This window comes from Equus caballus, chromosome 2 (assembly GCF_041296265.1).
Source record: "Equus caballus isolate H_3958 breed thoroughbred chromosome 2, TB-T2T, whole genome shotgun sequence".
In the NCBI taxonomy this organism is placed as follows: domain Eukaryota; kingdom Metazoa; phylum Chordata; class Mammalia; order Perissodactyla; family Equidae; genus Equus; species Equus caballus.
The window spans coordinates 53,252,153-53,272,412 of record NC_091685.1 but is presented as its reverse complement, the minus strand read 5'-3'; the positions used below and the strand labels follow the sequence as shown (position 1 = coordinate 53,272,412).

Genomic DNA, 20,260 nt, shown 5'->3' with positions numbered 1-20,260 from the left:
CCTTTCTATGCTTTTTTTTGGTCTCTATTTCATTTTTTCTGCTCTGATTTTTATTATTTCCCTACTTTTGCTGACTTTCACCTTCATCTATTCTTTTTGTAGCTCTGTTAGGTGCATTTTATATTACTTATTTGAGATTTTTCTTGTTTGTTCAGGTGGGCCTGTACTGGTATGAATTTCCCTCTTATGACTGCATTTACTGAATCCCATAAGAGTTAGTATGTTGTATTTTCATTTTTGTTTGCCTCTAATCATTTTGTAATTTCCCCTTTGACTTATTCAGTGATCCAATAGTTGTTAAATAGCATATTGTTTAGTCTCCAGATATTTCTGACTTTCTCAGTTTTGTTCTTATGGTTGATTTCCAGCTTCAGAGCACTGTGATTGGAAAAGATGGTTGGGATGATTTCAATCTTCTTAAATTTACTGAGGCTTTCCTTTTGTCCAAGCATATACTCTATCTTTGAGAATGTTCCATGTGTACTTGAGAAGAATGTGTATTCTGCTGTTTTTGGATGGGATGTTCTCTCCATATATATATCTATTAAGCCCATCTGCTCAAGTGTTTCATTGAAATCCACTATTTCCCTGTCGACCTTCTGTCTGGATGGTCTATCTATTGATGTAAGTGGGGTGTTGATGTCCCCTACTATGATTGTGTTGCTGAGAATTTCTCCCTTAAGGTCTGCTCATAATTGCTTTATGTACTTTGGTGTCTCTGTGTTAAGTGCACATATATTAATGTGTTATGTCCTCTTGGCAGAAAAATCCCTTTTATCATTGTCTCCTGCCCCTCTTTGTCTCTCCTTGTCTTTTTTTATCTTGCAGTCAGCTTTGTCTGATGTAAGTATGGCAACACTTGCTTCCTTTTATTTGCTGTTTGCTTGGAGTATTGTCTTCCACCCCTTTTTGCTAAGCCTGTGTTTGTCTCTAGGCCTGAGATGCGTTTCCTGGAGGCAGCATATTGTTGGGTCTTCTTTTTTAATCCACTCAGCTGCTCTGTGTCTTTTGATTGGAGAATTCCATCCATTGACATTTAGAGTTATTATTGATATTTGAAGGCTTAATACTTTCATTTTATCTCTTGTTTTCCAGCTGTTCTATGTTTCCACTGTTTCCCTTCCCTTGTATGTCTGACTGCCATTTCACTTTGGAGGTTTTCTGTGGTGGTTTTGTAGATTTTCTTTTTATTTATGAATTGTGGCTCTGCTCTGATTTTTTGTTTAGTGGTTACTGTTACATTTGTATAAAAGATCTCATAGATGAGACTCTCTATTTTCTCACAGCCTATGTTCTCCATTAGCCTAAGTAGGTTCCATCCCTTTCCTCCAGCCTATCCTGTTTTTCATACACTATTGTTTCTTAGTTAGTAAGTTCTTTCTTGCATTGAGCAGAAGAGTACTTTCTTATTTCTCCTACCCATCCTGTCTTTTGGAGACACAAGTAGAGTCTGGATCCAAGTTCCATGGAACATTCTTAGAAATATGCGGAGATGGTCAACTATTCTCAGATTTCTTGAGTTGAAGCATCTCCAGTTCATCAGCCATCCCTGAAAAAACATGATTTCATGTCAGGTCACCACATTGGTAGTTTCTTTTGTTTCAATTCATTTTTAAACAGTAGGATTTGGAAGGGAATGCACTACACTAGGCATGGCTTGATTAGCAAAAGACAGATTCTCATGTCTCATATTAGAGCACTTTTCTTCTATCAGAATAGGTAAGAATATTCCCTTTCTTCTTGTACATACTGTATATGATTATCAACTCTATCCTTTTGATGGGCACATCATACAGTGATGACCACATCATACACTGAGTTAAAGAAAAAAGAAAACCACTAGATCTTTCTAACTATACATTCATCTGTTTTTTATGCATTAGTTTTGGGGCTGACCCTGGGAAGTTATGTTTATCCTGTTAGGTTTCTTTTGATTGAGTTACTACAATCCTAATTTTGGTTGACTCTAAGGTTTCTAGCTTAAAAGAATGAGTAGATGATTATGCCATCAACCGAGATCAAAAATACAGGAGAAAGGTGTGTGTGTACATGCACCTATGCATGCATGCCTTAAAGGAGGACTGAGGATGGAAGCCTGAGGAATCCCAATATTAAGAGGCAGCTGGGAGAAAGGAGGCAACAGAAGACACCAAGAAGGGGTGGGCCATAGTTTGTTATGAAAAGGAGAGGAGTATCTTGGAAGCTGGACTGACTGTGTTTTCAGGATTATGGTAGACACCTGAATACATAATGAACAGGACGTGGTCTCTGCCTCTGCTCCTGTTTTGATTTGCTCCATGGTTCAGCTCTTCATTTAATGGCACTACCTAGTCCATCATGCCTGAAAACTTGCAGTCACCTTTTATTTGTCCTTCATAATCTCGCATCTATTGGGTTAACCGCGTTTTACTGACAAAACATCATTTTGAATTATAGCATACTTACTGGGAAAAACGCACACATCTAGAGTATCTAGCTCAATGACTTTCTTTAACAATGTAAACACATTGTAATAGCCACCCCCATCACTATTCTGGCTCTCCAGAAGCCTCTCTCATGCCCCTTTGCAGAAATTTCTCCCACCCAAGGTAACCACTACTCTGACTTCTATCACTGTAGCTTAGTTTTTCAAGCTTTTGAACTCATGTAAATAGTTATACTCTATGTACTCCTCTCTACCAGGCCCCTTTTGTTAAACATCCTGTCTAAGATTCATCCATGTTGTTGCAGATAATTGCTTGGTTTTTATATAGCTCTGTAGATCTGATTATCTATTACTGCATAACACATTAGTTTTGGTTATTGATAACTGCATAACATGGAACTCCAAATTAGTGGAGTGAAACAGTAACCATTTTATTAGTCAGATTCTGTGGGTTAGAAATTTATTAGAGAGAAATTTCCCTGTTCTCTTATGGTTGGGGTCTAGAATGATTTAGAGGCTCTTTCACTCACATGGATGGTACCTTGGCTGGGATGTCTTGAAGACCAAAATCCTCTGGGATCGTTCACAAGGGCACCTACATTTCTTGTTTTGAAAAGTGGCTATTTTCTTTTTCCAATGGTACATCTCAAGTGCAATTTCAATGGAGATTGAAACTTCACTTGAAAGTTGCTCTACTTCTTTTCCACTTTTGGGTTCCAAGTGACTTGATCAAATAGTGTTCAGATATTGCCGATACAAAGGCTGTACTGGGGTTGGTGATCATATATGACCAGAGGAAACTTAATGTCAGTATCTAGTGGAGATTCCTTTGAGGAAGGGAGGAGGTTTAGGAAATGCTTGGTGAGCACAGTCTGTCTGGTATTGGATAAAATCACAAGAATTTGGGGATGAACTCCTGCCTCCTCATCTTGGCCCCTGGTCTTGAGATACCAAGTATAAATGGACATGGTGTGCATCAGGGCTTGTGTTGGTGGTCTATTTTCTTCAGTGCATATGGTTCATCTTCTGTTTGGGAACGAAGTCTTATCACCTGATCGCCAGCGTAGCAGTTGCTATGAAGGTGGCTGTGCCCTGGTTGCAGATTCTCCATGAGGAGATTCTCCATGAGGCCTTAGCTCTTCACAGCTTGTTGGCTGGCTTCCCTGAGCAAGCTTCCTGAGAGTGGCATGTCCTTGGAAGTCACATCACAGCACTTCCACAGAGCAACGCTTCTACTCTGTTGATTGAAGTAGGTACACGCCTGCCTAGACTCAAGGGGAGGGAACCTAAACCTCACATATTCATGGGATGTGTCTCAAAGAATTTGTGGCCAATTTTTAAAACCACCATGAACTAGATAGTGGAATTGATTTATCCATTCTATTGTAGGTGGATATTTGAGTACTTTCTACTTTGGAGGAATGAAGAGAATGATGCTCTAATCATTCTTGCTCCTTTCTCTTGGTTCACATGTTTGCATTTTAGTTGACTGCATATCTAAGAGTAGAATTGCTTGTCACCTTGTATGTATATCTCTGCTTTACTAGATAGATCCTGCCAAACAGTTTTCCAAAGTGGTTGTACAAATTCATAGTCCTACCAGCAATGTGTGAGAATTCCACTTGCTCTGCAGCCTCACCTCCTCTTGCTGCCATAGTTCAACTTTTAATACCTGGTTTTAATCCTTCTGCTGTTGTGAATAAGATCTCAGTGTGGTTGTATTGCCATTTCTCTGATAACTAGTGATTTGAGCACCTTTACATATGCTTGTTAGACATTGGGATGCTCTGTGTTGTGAAGTGCCTATTCAAGTCTTTTGCCCATTTTTAACAAATTGGGTTGTTTCCCTTTTTTCTTATTGTAATGCTGAAGTTTTTATGTATTCTGTATGTGAATCCTCTTTTGACTACTAGAATTAGAAACATCTCTTCCCATCCTGTGACTTGCAAAATCCCTCTTGTAATGTGTCTTTTCACGAACTGCAATTCTAAATTTTAATGAATTCCAGTTTACCAACTTTTTTTTTTTATAGAGAGAGTGTTTTTGTGTGTGTGTGAGGGGTCTTCTTTAAGAAGTTTTTGCTACTCTGTCGTCCTGAAGATGTTTTCTTATGTTGTCTTCTAGGAGCTTTATTATTTTACCTTTCGCCTTTAGGTCAAAGTGTCCAGGAATGGAGTTTTGTGTGTTGTGAGGGTAGGGGTCAAAGTTTCTTCTATATCCATATGCTTATCTGTATGAGAAATAACAGGCAGCATTGGGACAGGTGGACACAAGCCTGGGAGTTAGGGGTCCTGTATTCTCAGGCTTAACTGACCGTCAAAGCACCCTCTGAACTTGGGAGTGTTATTTTCCCAGTTCTGCCACCTCTCAGACTCCTTCCTTCCTCGCTCCTTCCATCCATTCTTTCCTTCCTTTCTTCCTTCCTTCCATCTATCCATCCAACCATCTGTCCAGATATCAATCTGTCCAACTGTCCTTCTGCCTGTTCGCCTGTTTTTCCTTCTTCTCTCCTTCCATCCTCTTTCCTCCCATCGCTCCAACTTCTCTTCCTTGTGTGTATTCTTCCTGCTTTCCCTTTGATCCTCCACTTGTCCACTCTTCCTCTGTCCTTCCAAGTATCTCCTCTGTCTGTGCCTCTACCTATCTCTTTGTCCCATCTCTCTCTTCAACCACATTCACTCTCTTGGGTTCATCTCATTCACAGGCTTGCTCTTACCTCTACTCACACAATCCCTCCTTCCGTCACTCACATTTATGGCTCACCTGTGGATGATTGTCCTGGAACAGACACTAGTGGAGCACAGAGGAGCCTGGGGGGCTTCTCCACTCTGTGTGGAGCTCTGTCCCCCCACCCCCGATGACAGCCCTTTCCACAGCTTCTGAACCAGGCACCATGTTCCTGCCTACTCCCTCATAACCAGACCCACCACAAGCCACCACAAGTATATGGGGCCCCTCTTCCTTTCCAAGAGAAGCTCTCCAGCCCCACATATCTACCAGCCAATTATTACTCAGGAGCTGGGAAGCCAAGGTATGGAATTCTGGTTTTAGAGCAGTCATGCTGATGACAAAGATTATAGCAATAATTCAATCAGATGCCAGTCCTTGAGCCCCTAGTCTTGTCAAATTAAGAAACAAATATAACACAAGCGGGGGATGCTTTGATGAGAGGCACCTAGCATCATTTGAAGGGGAAGGACTTTCTGTAGAAAGTTTTGCCTAATTGGGATCTTTAAGAATGAGTAAGAGTTACCTAGGAAAATAGGGTATGGTGAGTGTTCCTGGTAGAGGGAATTCCATGAGGAAAGGCCCAGTAGGCAAAAACAGGATAGTGTATGGAAGAATTGATAGGAATTTGGTTTTCCTGAAGCACAAAGCCAAACTCAGAGTGAATGGATCAATGAGGCTGAAGAGTCAGCGGGAGCCAGATCTAGAAGGGCATTGAGTGCCAGGTCAAGAAAGGTAAACTTAATGCTGAAGACCTCAGGGAGCCATGGGTGTTACTAGAGCAGGAGTGCTCCTAGTGAGGTTTTCCTTTCAAAAATTTTTCCTAATGTTCAAGGCAGAGAACATCCTTTAGACAGAGCATCCAGTGAGTCTGTTAGGGTGTTGTTTCTGGTGAGAAAAGATAAGACTGAGCTGGGACATGGATGGAGAGAAGAAATGTACTGAGGACCATTCTGCAAGTGGAATTGGTGTTACTAGGAAGTGACGGAAGAGGATCTGAGCAGAAATACTGGCTTCAACATGGATGACCACATCAGTGGGTGGTGGTGCCACTGGGAGAGAAGACAACAGATTATAATGAATGTGGGCCCCTGATCTGGTCTCAGGCCAGCTCTCTGTGATGGCCATCTCTCCCCATGTCTTATTGCAGCTGAGGCACGACCTGAAGACCCTCACCCTCAACTTCAGCATCTCCAACCTCCAGTATTCAACAGACATGAGCAAGGGCTCAGGCACGTTCAACTCCACTGGGAGAGTCCTGCAGCACCTGATGAGACCCTGGTGCCCTCAGCTTCTGGTAAGATGAGTCCCAGCCAGCCACTCCCCACATACTGTCTCTCCTGTTCACCCTCCTCCTCCTTTCTCCACAGCTTTGATCCTTGTTCAGGAAGAGTAGCCTGGGCCCCTTATATATGGATTGTAAACTGGTTTCCCTCAGGTAAGTTCCTTTCCATAGAATTTGCCAGTCATGACCACTTTTGGTGACCACTCCATTTTTCAGTCTTCACAATGACTGCCAATTTGCTCCTTCCTCACTCTGGCCCCCATTTTCAGAGGTTTCAGGATATCTCTCTAGAGGCCCTCTCTCCCTGGGCCTCAGAAGGATGGGGCAGCTACTGGTGTGGATTCTGTCTGCACCTACTATGCTCACCCCGTGGCTCATGACAGAGAGTGTGACAGAGACCCCGTGTGACCGAGAGCAGCATTCCTGGGATCTGAAACAGCTGACCCACCATGTCACACAGGGGCCTCCACCACCTGATGAAGGACAGCCTTTTTGTCAGTGGTAAGTGTTCATGCAGAGCTTAGAATTACAATGATCATTACTTATACTGTTCTATTTTATTTCCTCTTTAACAATCAGCCCAAGTTCTGGTTGGGGGGCACCTTCCTCAAACCTCCATAGGGAGACCCTCTCTTGTTATTTTAAATCTGATTCATATACTATATGTTTTCATTTCTTAGGGTTTTCTATATAAATCATCAAGTCATCTGCAAAAGGAAATAATTTTACATGTTCCTTTTGAATTTAGATGCTTTTTAAAAATTTTTCTTGCCTAAGTGCCCTCATTAGAACCTCTAGTTCAGGGCGAATAACATATGAAACGAGGGCCGACAACATTGTTTTGTCCCTGGTCTTAGGGGGAAATTATCAGTCTTTCACCATCGACTGTGATATGACCTGTCGGTTTTCAAGGATTTTACTTATTAGATTGATAAAGTTCCTTTCTGTTCTTAATGTGTTGAGTGTTTTTTTTTTTTCAATCATGAAGGATGTTGTATTTTGTCAAATTCTCTTTTGTATGTCTGTATCAAGATTAAGTGGCATTTTTCCATTATTCTATTAATATGGCCAGTTACAGGAATCAATTTTCCAGATAGGAAGCCACACTTTCAGCTAGAGGTGAGAGATTGAGACCTTCTCTAGTCTTTCCTGGGCATGCACAGAGCCCTGCACACTTGTGACCTTCTAGATCCTCACCAATACATTGGAGCTTTTCAGAGCCCTCATACACATGTCATTCTCCTAATTTTTCTTTTCAGTTTTTCACTCACCTCTCACTTGCCTCAACTAGTATAGCTTGCTCAGGTAGCTACAATAGGAAACATGTACCACTGATTGTTCTGGTAAGTACACTAGGGGAGGCTCTCCTCACTGAGCAAGCTCTGAGTCAACTCAAGAGAAGCCCCCAAAATTGGACATTTACAAGGAGCTGCCAGGTAGGTCAGATGGTGAAATTCAATGGGGATGGGTCTTTGTGAACTCCAAACCCATTATGCCTGTTAGGCTGCTGGTTTTTACATCTACCATGGTTCTGCGACTGATGGTTTTCCAAGTTACTAAGGCTATGATCAGAGTAGGATGGGAACAGCACAAATTTTAATGCCACTGAGATTATTCCCTTTACCCAGATTCCACTGTCTTTCTTAACTATACACTCCTCAGATTGTTGCAAGCATTTAGTTAACTTCTAGACTTCTGTAAAACTTGATTTTTACCATTTTCACCAGTGTTCTCATTGTTTGCATGGATTTTCAGAAGTCCTTACTCCGACATTTCAGAAACGTTCTCCCTGTGGCTATTTATTTATAAATTAATTACATTAACTTACATGACATGAGAAATTTAGTTCCTCGCTCACACACATTAGCCACATTTTAAGTGCTCAGAAACCACCTGGGGCTAATAATGATTCTATTGGATAGGGAAGACACAAATGTTGACATCCTTGCTGAAAGTTCTCTTAAATAGGCCCTAGAAGCAGGGCATCTAGAATCAGGGTAGAACTCCAGACAATCTTGTTCACCCCTTGTGCCCTTCCAGGTCTGTCCCCTGCAGTAACCACAGTAGGGTGGCCTCCCTGTGTAACTTATCACCACTGGGACACAGAATGGATAGAGTTGTGATCTGTGAGGAATTCTTGTATCTGACGCAGGATGGCACCCAGCTGCAGAGCTTTGCCCTGGACAAGAACAGTGTCCTCATGGATGGTAAGGCTCCCTGCACATTGGATTTGAGTGTCGTTTCCAACTTCCACACCTGGGGTCCTTCCTGGGAATCTGGATGCCTGTGGATGGGACAGCATTCAACTTTCTCAGATCAGCAGGAGATGGCATAGTCCCCCAGGCTTTTCCCACCACTGAGGGAGAGAAAAGGGCTCCCAGTGGAAGATTGCAGGCACTTGCCTTCTCTCAGATGGCTCTGTGGTCTCAGGCTAGTCACCTTCCCCGTCTGGACACTTGCTTCATTATCTCTGCATTGAAAACACTTGGTCAGATGACCATGGAGTACCTTCAGCTGTGTGTGAACCAGCCTTGGCAGATGTGACAGGATGGGCCTGTTTTCTGATCCATGGGCTGTATGAAAATAGGTATGGGCCTGATGACTCGTGGGCTGTATTTTGCCAAGTCCTGCTCTAGATCAGAAGGATACACTAGAACTTTCTGTAATGATGGAAATGTTCTATATCTGTGCTATCCAGTACAAAGCCACATGTGGCTACCAACTAATTGAAGGGTGGTGTTGTGACTGGTTTTTATCAATACTGATTTTAATGTTACTAAGGTACCTGATTTTTAATTTTATTTAATTAAAATTAATTTTTCTTTAAAAAGGCACTTGATACTCCATATTGGACAATATATCACTAAGAAGTTGCCTGGAGAGAGGTTGCACATGTAGGGAGATTTGCAACCCTCCCCAGTGCCCAATGAGTGCTCTGTGTCCCTAACCTGCGAAGTTGATGGTGTAGCTGGCAATAACAAGAATAGGTGATTGAAATTATAAATGATATGATGTGAACCAGTCCATACTTGGGAGCTGTAATAGAGAAGGCTTCCTGAAGGAAATTCCATTGTAGGTGAATCCTGGCATATGAATATAAACCAACGTGGTAAAGGAGAAGGCAATAAATGTGTTTCTATGCAGAGTAGAAATCATTTGAATGGGAACTTACAAATTTACAGAGGTCCAATGGGCTTACCAACTAGTGACCCATGCTCCCCCCCGCCCATCATAAGATGGCTTGGCCCAATTTCAGTCCTCTGTGCCCAGAAATATAAATTTGATTTAATTTGTTACACTCCTGTAGTGTGATAACGGCCTTGGATTATGTAGCAAAGTGTCCAAATTTTTCAGACATGCAAACTGAAATAGGGTGAAACATCAGGATGTCTACTTGCCTTTATTTTAGTGAGGGGTTGGTGTCAAGATAGAAGCATAGGCAGACTCTGAACTCACCTCCTCGCAAGAAAACAACCAACCAATAACCATTTTTTGAACAATTACACCGGAGAGAGAAGTGGGAACTGGATAAAAAGGACCCCCAAAACAAGAGACAGTCCCGACTGAGGTAGAAGAGGGAGAAATTCCTTCTGTATATAAAAACGTCACCTTCATGAACCATGGAGCTTCACATCTGGGTTGGAAAAACCCTAAGGTACACAGCCTTCCCTGGAGGAGTGGGGGATCTGAACTGGGAAGCATTACTGCTATAAGCACCCTTCAGACTCAGTACAACTGAGATGAGTCTCAGAATATCTGGCTTTGCTGGCTAGTAAATAGAATGGGAATTCCCCTAGGAAAGCTATTGGACATAAGCTGAAAAAGCCCTCTTAAAGGGCCCACACACAAATTCACAGGTTTCAGAAAGCAACCTAAAATCACCAGAAAGAAAGGTGCAAAGTCCTTTGATGAAGAAAGACTCACTTGATAAGCTCTGGGTGCATCTCTGTGAGATGTGAGAGCTCTCCAAGGACTGAGAAATTGGTGGCAGCCGTTATCATGATCCAGTACAGGAGTGCAGACACAGATGCTGGCTAATGCCATTGGAGTTCTTCCCCTGGCCTGTTAGCCTGGGAATCTGCCCCACCCATTACAGCAAGTATTTAATCCAGCTAAGGCAGGGCAGGTGGCCCACCCTAGGGACTGGCCCCACCCAACAGCAAGCCCTCAGGCAACTTTTGACTTGCATAGGCTGTGTGCCAAGATCTGCTGCAGGCAGGCAAGTAGCTCTGCCTCTTCAGGGCAGGACGTGTGAGGATCATTGGAGTGGGTTGGGCATTAGGCAAAGCATGTGTGGAGCCTCTGCAGTGTGGCGACTGGGTCCGCTCCAGGGAGCAGGGATGTGTTCATGTGCCAGGAGTGTATTGACAGTGTGTGTGGACCTGTGGGCCATGGGGCTTATCAGCAACAGAAGACCTGTGCTTTACAAACAGCCACATATGGGATCAGCCCCTCCTTCCCAAGCCTGAAACGATTGGGTGCTCTGGTTCCTGCGGCTAGCCCCCCTCAGCTGCAAACCTGAGAAAGCTGACAACAGCCTTGCAGGCTGGAATCCTACAGCAATTGTAACCCCTTGAGCCTAGCAACCAGTCACACTGGAGTCCTACTCACTTAACAGAAAAACTGCAACAGGAATGTGCTCTTAGACATTACAGCCAGTGGTGCTGCCTGTCCCCAAATGCAACAAAGTGACTGAAGGGTCCAGAACAGCAGCACACAGAGCTGAGAATTACAACCAGCCAGCCAGGGGGACAACCTGGACTCCTTGGGCACCTGCAGCAAAAGCAACCTTGCAACAAGGGAAGGACACATGTGGCCCACACAGGGGTCACTCCTTGAACATTTGGAACTAGTGATGAGAGGGAAGCACACTGCTGGACCTCAAAAGGCATCTCCTACATAAGGCCAATTCTCCATGATCAGGAGACGTAGCTGACCCACCTAATACATAGATATAAGCACAGAGAAAGAGGCAAAATGAGGAGGTAAAGGAATACATTCCAAGCAAGGGAACAGGAAAAAAACCAGAAAAAGAAGTAAATGAAGTGGAAATAAGCAATCTGCCTGACAAAGAGTTCAAAGAAAAAGTCATAAAGATGCTCACTGATCTTGGAGTAAGATTGGATGAACACAGTGAGAACGTCAACCAAGAATTGGAAAATATAAAAAAAAATCAGAAATGAAGAATACAGTAGTAGAAATGAAAAATCCACTAGAGGGACTCAGTAGCAGAGTAGATGATACAGAAGAATGGGTCAGCAAGCTGGACAAAAGAGTAGAGGAAATCACCCAAGCTGAACAGATAAAAGAAAAAGGAACTAAAAAGAACCAACAATCTAAGTTAATTCTGGGACATCATTAAGCCCACTATCATTCATATTATAGGTGTCCCAGAAGGAGAAGAGAAAGACAAAGAGGTGAGAGAATCTATTCAGAGAAATGATAGCTGAAAACTTTCCTAACCTAAGGAAGGAAACAGACATCCAAGTACAGCAAGCACAGAGAGCACCAAACAAGATAAACCCAAAGAGGCCCACACCAAGACACATTGTAATTAAAATGTCAAAAATTAAAGATAAAGAGAGAATCCTAAAAGCCACAAGAGAAAGGCAACAAGTGACATACAAAGGAAAGCCCATAAGGCTGTCAGCTGACTTCTCAGCGGAAACCTTGCAGGTTAGAAGTGAGTGGCAGGATATATTTCAAGTGCAGAAAGGAAAAATCCTACAGCCAAAAACACTCTACACAGCAAGGTTTTCACTCAGAATGGAAGGAGAGAGAAAGAGTTTCCTAGACAAGCAAAAATTAAAGGCGTTTATCCCCAAGAAACCAGTTTTACAGGAAATGCTAAAGGGACTTATCTAAGTGGGAAAGAGAAGATAAAAAGTAGTGATAAGGAAATTCTAATAAAATAAAGAGGCAATAAAATCACTGGTAAAGGCAAAAATACAGTAAATGTAGCAGATCAACCACCTATGAAGATAATATGGAGGTCAAAATACAAAAGAACTAAATTTACCTATTTCAATGATAATAAGGTAATGGATACTCACGCACAAAATTAGAGGTTAGATTTGATATCAAAAGCACAAAATGTGGGAGAAGGGGTGTAAAAGAGTAGAGTTTTTAGCAAGAAGTCAAACTAGAGAGATCATCAACTCAATGTAGATTGCTGTATATGTAGATTATTACATAAGAACCTCATGGTATTCACAAACCAGAAACCTGTAATAAAGACAGAAATAATTCAGAGAAAGGAGGCCAAACATGATACTAAAGAAAGCCCCCAAACACAAGAGAATAGAGCAAGAAGAAAGGAACAGAGAAGAACTACTAAAACACCCAGAAAAAAATAACAAAATAGGAGTAAATACATATTTACCAATAGCTACTTTAAATGTCAATGGAGTAAATGCTCCAATCAAAAGGCATAGGGTGGAAGATTGGATAAAAACAAACAAGACCCATACATATGTTGTATACAAGAGACATACTTCAGACTTAAAGACACTCACAACCTGAAAGTTAAGGGATGGGAAAAGATACTCCATGCAAATAGCAAAGAAAAGAAAGCTAGGGTGGCAATACTTATATCAGGCAAAATACACTTTAAAACAAGAACTGTACCCAGAGACAAAGAAGGGCACTACATAATGTTAAAGGGAACAATCCAACAAGAGGATATAACACTTGTAAATATCTCTGCACCTAAATATATAAAGCAATTATTAACAGATATAAGAGGAGAAATAGTAACACAATAATAGTAAGGGACTTTAACACTCCAGTTACGCCAATGGATAGATCATGCAAATGGAAAATCAAAAAGGAAATATTGGCCTTCAACAACACTTTAGATCAGAGGGACTTCGTAGATATAGAGAACGTTGCATCCAAAAACCACAGAATACGCATTCTTTTCAGATGCACATGGAACATTCTCCAGGATTGCTCACATATTAGGCCACAGAAGAAGTCTGAATAAATTTAATAAGATTGAAATAATACCAGCCATCTTCTCTGACCACAAAGTTATGAAACTAAAAATCAACTACAGGAAGAAAATCAGAAAAGCCACAAATATGTGGAGATTAAACAAAATGCAACTGTACAACAATCGGGTCAATGAAGAAATCAAAGGAGAAATCAAAAATTGCCTGGAAACAAATAAAAATGAAAATATGACATGCCAAAATCAATGCGAAACAGCAAAACAATTCTAAGAAGGAAGTTTATAGCCATCCAGGTCTATGTCAACAAACAAGAAAAACAAATAAAGCCCAATATCAGTAGAAGGAGGGAAGTAAAAATCAGAGCAGAAGTAAATGAAATAGAGACTAAAAAACAATAGAAAAAAATCAATGGAACCAAGAGCTGGTTCTTTGAAAGGATAAACAAAATTGGCAAACCTTTAGTTAGACTCACGAAGAAAACAAGAGAGAAGGCTCAAATAAAATCAGAAATGAAAGAGGAGAAATTACAATGGACACCTCACAAATGCAAAATATTACAAGAGAATACCATGAAAAGCTATATGCTGACAAATTGGATAATATAGAAGAACTGGATAAATCCTTAGAAACATACCACCTTCAAACTGAATCAAGAAGAACTAGAGAATTTTAATAGAGAAGTCACCAGGATATAGAATGAAACAGTAATGAAAAACTTCCAAAAAATAAAAGCTCAAGACCAGACGGCTTCCCTGGTGAATTCTACCAAACATTCAAAGACTTATTACCTCTCCTTCTCGAACTCTTCCAAAACATTGAAGAGATGGGGAAGCTACCTAACTCATTCTACAAAACCAACATAACCTGATACCAAAACCAGAGAAGGACATCACAGAAAAGGAAAATTATGGACCAGTATCACTGACGAACATCGATGCAAAACTCTGCAACAAAATACTAGAAAATCAAATACAACAATACATTAAAAACATCATACACCATGGCCAAGTGGGATTCATTCCAGGGATGCAGGGATAGTTCAACATCTGCAAATCAATCAACATCATACACCACATTAACAAAGTGAAGAATAAAAAGCACATGATCCTCCCAATAGATGCAGAGAGAGCATTTGGCAGGACATAGCATCCATTTCTGATAAAAACTCTGAACCAAATGGGTAGAAAAGGAAAGTACCTCAACATAATAAAGGCCATATATAACAAACTCACAGCTAATATCATTCTCAATGGAGAAAAACTGAATGCTGCCCCTCTAAGAACAGGAAGCAGACAAGAATACCCACATTCACCACTCTTATTACCATAGTATTGGTAGTCTTAACCTGAGTAATCAAGCAAGAAAAAAGAGTAAAAGGGATGCAAATTGGAAAGGAAGAAGTGAAACTATCAGTATTTGCAGATGACATGATTTTATATGTAGAAAACCCTAAGGAATCCACCCAAAAACTTTTAGAAATAATAAATGAATATGACCAAGTTGCAGGATGCAAAATCAACATCCAAAAATTAGGTGAGTTTGTATACACTAACAACGAAGTAGCAAAAAGACAAATTAAGAATGCAATCCCATTTACAGTTGCAACAAAAAGAATATAATATCTAGGATTAAACTTAACAAAAGAGGTGAAATATCTGTATGATGAAAAGTATAAAACATTGTTGAAAGAAATTGAAGATGACACAAGAAATGTAAAGATATTCCATGCTCTTGAATTGGAAGAATTAACATAGTTAAAATGTCCATACTTCCTCAAGCAATCAACAGATTCACTGAAATCTCTATCAAAGTTCCAACAACATTTTTCAAATAAACAGAATGGGGAAGCCTAATGATTATATGGAACAACAAAAGGCCCCGAATAGCCACAGGAATCCTGAGAAAAGAGAACAAAACTGGAGGTATCATACTCCATGATGTCAAAATATACTACAAAGCTATAGTAAGCTAAATGGCGTGGTACTGGCACAAATACAGATATACAGTTCAATGGAACAGGATCGAGAGCCCAGAAATAAACCCCCACATCTCTGGACAGCTAATTTTCAACAAGGGTGCCAAGAACATACAATGGAGAAATGAAAGTCTCTTCAATAAATGGTGTTTGGAAAACTGGACAGCCACATGCAAATGAATGAAAGTAGGTCATTATCTTACACCATATACAAAAATTAACTCAAAGTTGATTAAAGACTTGAATGTAAGTCCCAGAACCATTAAACTTCTAAAGAAAACATAGGCAGTACACTCTTTGACATCAGTCTTAGCGGCATATTTTGAAGTACCATGTCTGACAGGGCAAGGGAAACAATAGAAAAAATAAGCAAATGGGAGTACATCAAACTAAAAAGCTTCTGCACAGCAAAGGAAACCATCAACAAGACGAAAAGACATTCTAATAATTGGAAGAAGATATTTGCAAATCATATATCTGATAAGGGGTTAATATCCAAAATATACACAGAACTCATATATCTCAACACCAAAAAACTAACAACCTAATTTAAAAAAATGGGCAAAAGATCTGAACAGACAATTCTCCAAAGAAAATATAAATATGTCCAACCTGCACTTGAAAAGGTGTTCAACATCATCAACTATCAGGGAAATGTAAATCAAAACTACAAAGAGATGTCTCCTCACTCCCATCACAATGGCTATAGTTAAGAAGACAGGAAACAATAAGTGTTGGAGAAGATGTGGAGAGAAGGAAACCATCATACACTGCTGGTGGGAGTGCAAACTGGTGCAGCCACTATGGAAAACAATATGGAGATTCCTCCAAAAATTATGAATAGATCTACCATATGATTCAGCTATTCCATTGCTGGGTATTTATCCAAAAAACATGTAAAGACAAGTGCAGAATGGTACATGCATCTCCATGTTCATCACAGTGCTATTCACAATAGCCAAGACTTGGAAGCAACTGAGGTGCACATCAAGAGATGAATGGATAAAGAAGATATAGTATATATATATACAATGGAATACTAGTCAGCCACAAGAAATGATGAAATCCAGCCATTTGTGACAACATGGATGGAACTGAAGGGTATTACACTCAGTGAAATATTTCAGAGGGAGAAAGTGAAATACAGTATGATTTTACTCATAAGTAGAATGTAAAACCAACGACAAACGAACACATAGAGGCAGAGATTGGATTGGTAGTTACCAGAGGCAAAGGGGGGAGGCAGGAGGAGGAAAGGAGTGATTAGGGACATGTGTGTGGCAATGGATTGTAATTAGTCTTTGGGTGCTGAGCAGGATGTAATCTACACAGAAATGAAAATATCTGAAGTTGTGCACCTGAAATTTACATAATGTTATAAACCAATGTGACCACAATAAAAGAAAATGATAAAAACAAAGGTGGGCAGAGGATATGAACACACAGTTTTCCAAAAAAGATATACAGATGGCCAATAGGCACATGAAAAGATGTTCAGTGTCATGAATTATTAGGAAAATGCAAATCAAAACTACAATGAGATATCATCTTATCCTGTCAGAATGGCCACAATTAACAAGACAGAAATGTTGGAGAGGATGGGGAGAAAAGAGTACCCTCAGACACTGCTGCTTGGAATGGAAACTGGTGCAGCCACTATGGAAAACAGTATGGAGATTTCCCAAAAAACTAAAAATAGAAATACCACATAACACAGCTATCCCACTACTGAATATTTATCTAAGGAACATGAAATTAACAATTCAGAGATTTATTAATTATTCACAATAGCCAACATGTGGAAGCAACCCAAATGCCCATCAACAGATGAATGGATAAAGACGATGTTGTAGATAGATAGATAGATAGATAGATAGATAGATAGATAGACAGATAGATGCACACACTATGCTGTACTACTCAGCCATAAAAGGAGACAAAATTGTGCTTTTGTGACAACATGGATGGAGCTTGAGGGTATTATGCTAAGTGAAATAAGCCAGAGAAAGACATACACCTTATGGTTTCACCAATATGTGGAACATAAATACATGGAAAATGAGAACAGATTGGTGGTTACCAGAGGGGAAGGGCTTGGAAGAGGGAAAAAGGGGTAAAGGAGTACATATTTATGGTGACGGAAAAAAACTAGACTATTAGTGGTGAGTGCGATGGTGTCTATACAGAAACTGATATATAACAATGTACACCTGAAATTACACAATGTTACAAGCCAATATGACCTCAATAAAATAATTAAATAAAAAACATTTTTCAAGGAAAATGTGGGAGAAAGCAAAGGTGGCAAGTGTGAATAATTTACACATTGGATGGAATACTGTTTTAATTGGATGAAGTTTACATTGTTAAATCTAGTCAATCGATGTTTCCAATACTGTTCTACTTTCCTGTGTTTTTGAAAACTTTTATTTAAAAAAGTAAAACACGATTGCCGGAGATCTCGGAGAGGACTGGGGCTGTGGAGACCTCCAGAGGCTGGCTCTGTGGCCCAGGGGGGAAACTCCAGATTTCCGCCCGGGCAGCAGACAAAACTCTCTGTCTGCCATTAGTGGAGGGGCCCCGCCCAGCATTCACAATGCTGGGAAGGTCCCGGAGAGAATCCCAAGCAGCGCCGCGGCCTGCCGGCTGCCGCTGCCTGCCCAACGGGGCTCAGGACTGCCGGAGATCTCCTCGGAGAGGACTGGAGCGGGGTGGAGCTCCAGCGGCCAGCTCCGTGGTGAAATCCTCAACAAAATTCTGGCAAACCGAATACAGCAATACATCAAAAAGATTATACACCATGATCAAGTGGGTTTTATACCAGGGACACAGGGATGGTTCAACATCCGCAAATCAATCAACGTGATACACTACATTAACAAAATGAGAAACAAAAACCACATGATCATCTCAATAGATGCAGAGAAAGCATTTGACAAGATCCAACATCCATTTATGATAAAAACCCTCAATAAAATGGGTATAGAAGGAAAGTACCTCAACATAATAAAGACCATATATGACAAACGCACAGCCAACATCATACTCAATGGACAAAACTGAAAGCCATCCCTCTGAGGACAGGAACAAGACAAGGGTGCCCACATTCACCACTCCTATTCAACATGGTACTGGAGGTGTTGGCCAGAGCAATTCGGCAGGAAAAAGAAATAAAAGGAATCCAAATAGGTAATGAAGAAGTAAAACTATCGCTGTTTGCAGACGACGTGATCTTATATATAGAAAACCCCAAAGAATCCATAGAAAAACTATTAGAAATAATCAACTACAGCAAAGTAGCAGGGTATAAAATCAACATACATAAATCAGTAGCATTTCTATACACTAACAATGAACTAACAGAAAAAGAACTCAAGAACTCAATCCCATTCACAATCGCAACAGAAAGAATAAAATACCTTGGGATAAATTTAACCAAGGAAGTGAAGGATTTATACAATGAAAACTACAAGACTTTCTTGAAAGAAATTGACGATGACATAAAGAGATGGAAAGACATTCCATGCACATGGATTGGAAGAATAAACATAGTTAAAATGTCCATACTACCTAAAGCAACCTACCGATTCAATGTTATCCCAATCAGAATCCCAAGGACATTCTTCACAGAAATTGAACAAAGAATCCTAAAATTCATATGGGGCAACAAAAGACCACAAATTGCTAAAGCAATCCTGAGTAAGAAAAACAAAGCCAGAGGAATCACAATCCCAGATTTCAAAACATACTACAAAGCTACAGTGATCAAAACAGCATGGTACTGGTACAAAAACAGGTCCACAGATCAATGGAACAGAATTGAAAGCCCAGAGATAAAACCACACATCTATGGACAGCTAATCTTCGACAAAGGAGCAGAGGGCCTACATTGGAGAAAAGAAAGTCTCTTCAACAAATGGTGCTGGGAAAACTGGACAGCCACATGCAAAAGATTGAAAATTGACCATTCTTTTTCACCAGACACCAAAATAAACTCAAAATGAATCAAAGACCTAAAGATTAGGCCTGAAACAATAAGTCTTCTAGAAGAGAATATAGGCAGTACACTCTTTGACATCAGTTTCAAAAGAATCTTTTCGGACACTATAACTCCTCAGTTGAGGGAAACAATAGAAAGAATAAACAAATGGGACTTCATCAGACTAAAGAGCTTCTTCAAGGCAAGGGAAAACAGGATTGAAACAAAAAAAACAGCCCACTAATTGGGAAAAAATATTTACAAGCCACTTATCCGACAGAGGGTTAATCTCCATAATATACAAAGAACTCACACAGCTTAACAACAAAAAAACAAACAACCCGATCAAAAGATGGGCAGAGGACATGAACAGACATTTCTCAAAAAAAGATATAAGTATGGCCAATAGACACATGAAAAGATGTTCATCATCGCTAATCATCAGGGAAATGCAAATCAAAACTACACTAAGATATCACCTTACACCCGTTAGTTTGGCAAAAACCAAGAGCAACAAATGTTGGAGAGGTTGTGGAGAAAAAGGAACCCTCATACACTGTTGGTGGGAATGCAAACTGGTACAGCCGCTATGGAAAACAGTATGGAGATTTCTCAAAAAGTTAAAAATAGAAATACCCTATGACCCAGCCATCCCATTACTGGGTATCTATCCTAAGAACCTGAAATCAGAAATTCCAAGAGTCCCTTGCACCCCTATGTTCATCGCAGCATTATTTACAATAGCCAAGACGTGGAACCAACCTAAATGCCCAGAAACTGATGATTGGATAAAGAAGATATGGTATATATACGCAATGGAATACTACTCAGCCATAAAAAAGGACAAAATTGGCCCATTCGCAGCAACATGGATGGACCTCGAGGGTATTATGTTAAGCGAAATAAGCCAGACAGA

General features: G+C 40.4%; 1 protein-coding gene across 6 annotated transcripts in view; it reads left to right on the top strand.

Annotated features, from left to right (window-relative positions):
- The window catches only part of LOC138923241 (uncharacterized), a 34,104-nt gene that overhangs the window by 11,860 nt on the left and 1,984 nt on the right, over window positions 1–20,260 (top strand). For 3 of the 6 annotated variants that reach the window (XM_070261168.1, XM_070261164.1, XM_070261166.1), the window contains exons 1-3: window positions 6,335–6,590; window positions 6,707–6,938; window positions 8,478–8,644. In XM_070261168.1, the coding sequence (XP_070117269.1) occupies window positions 6,455–6,590; window positions 6,707–6,938; window positions 8,478–8,644 (535 nt within the window). In that variant the 5' untranslated portion in view covers window positions 6,335–6,454. Of the gene's footprint in view, window positions 1–6,302; window positions 6,591–6,706; window positions 6,939–8,477; window positions 8,645–20,260 lie in introns of those variants that run through there. The other 3 variants (XM_070261167.1, XM_070261165.1, XM_070261169.1) reach the window with 2 other exon arrangements.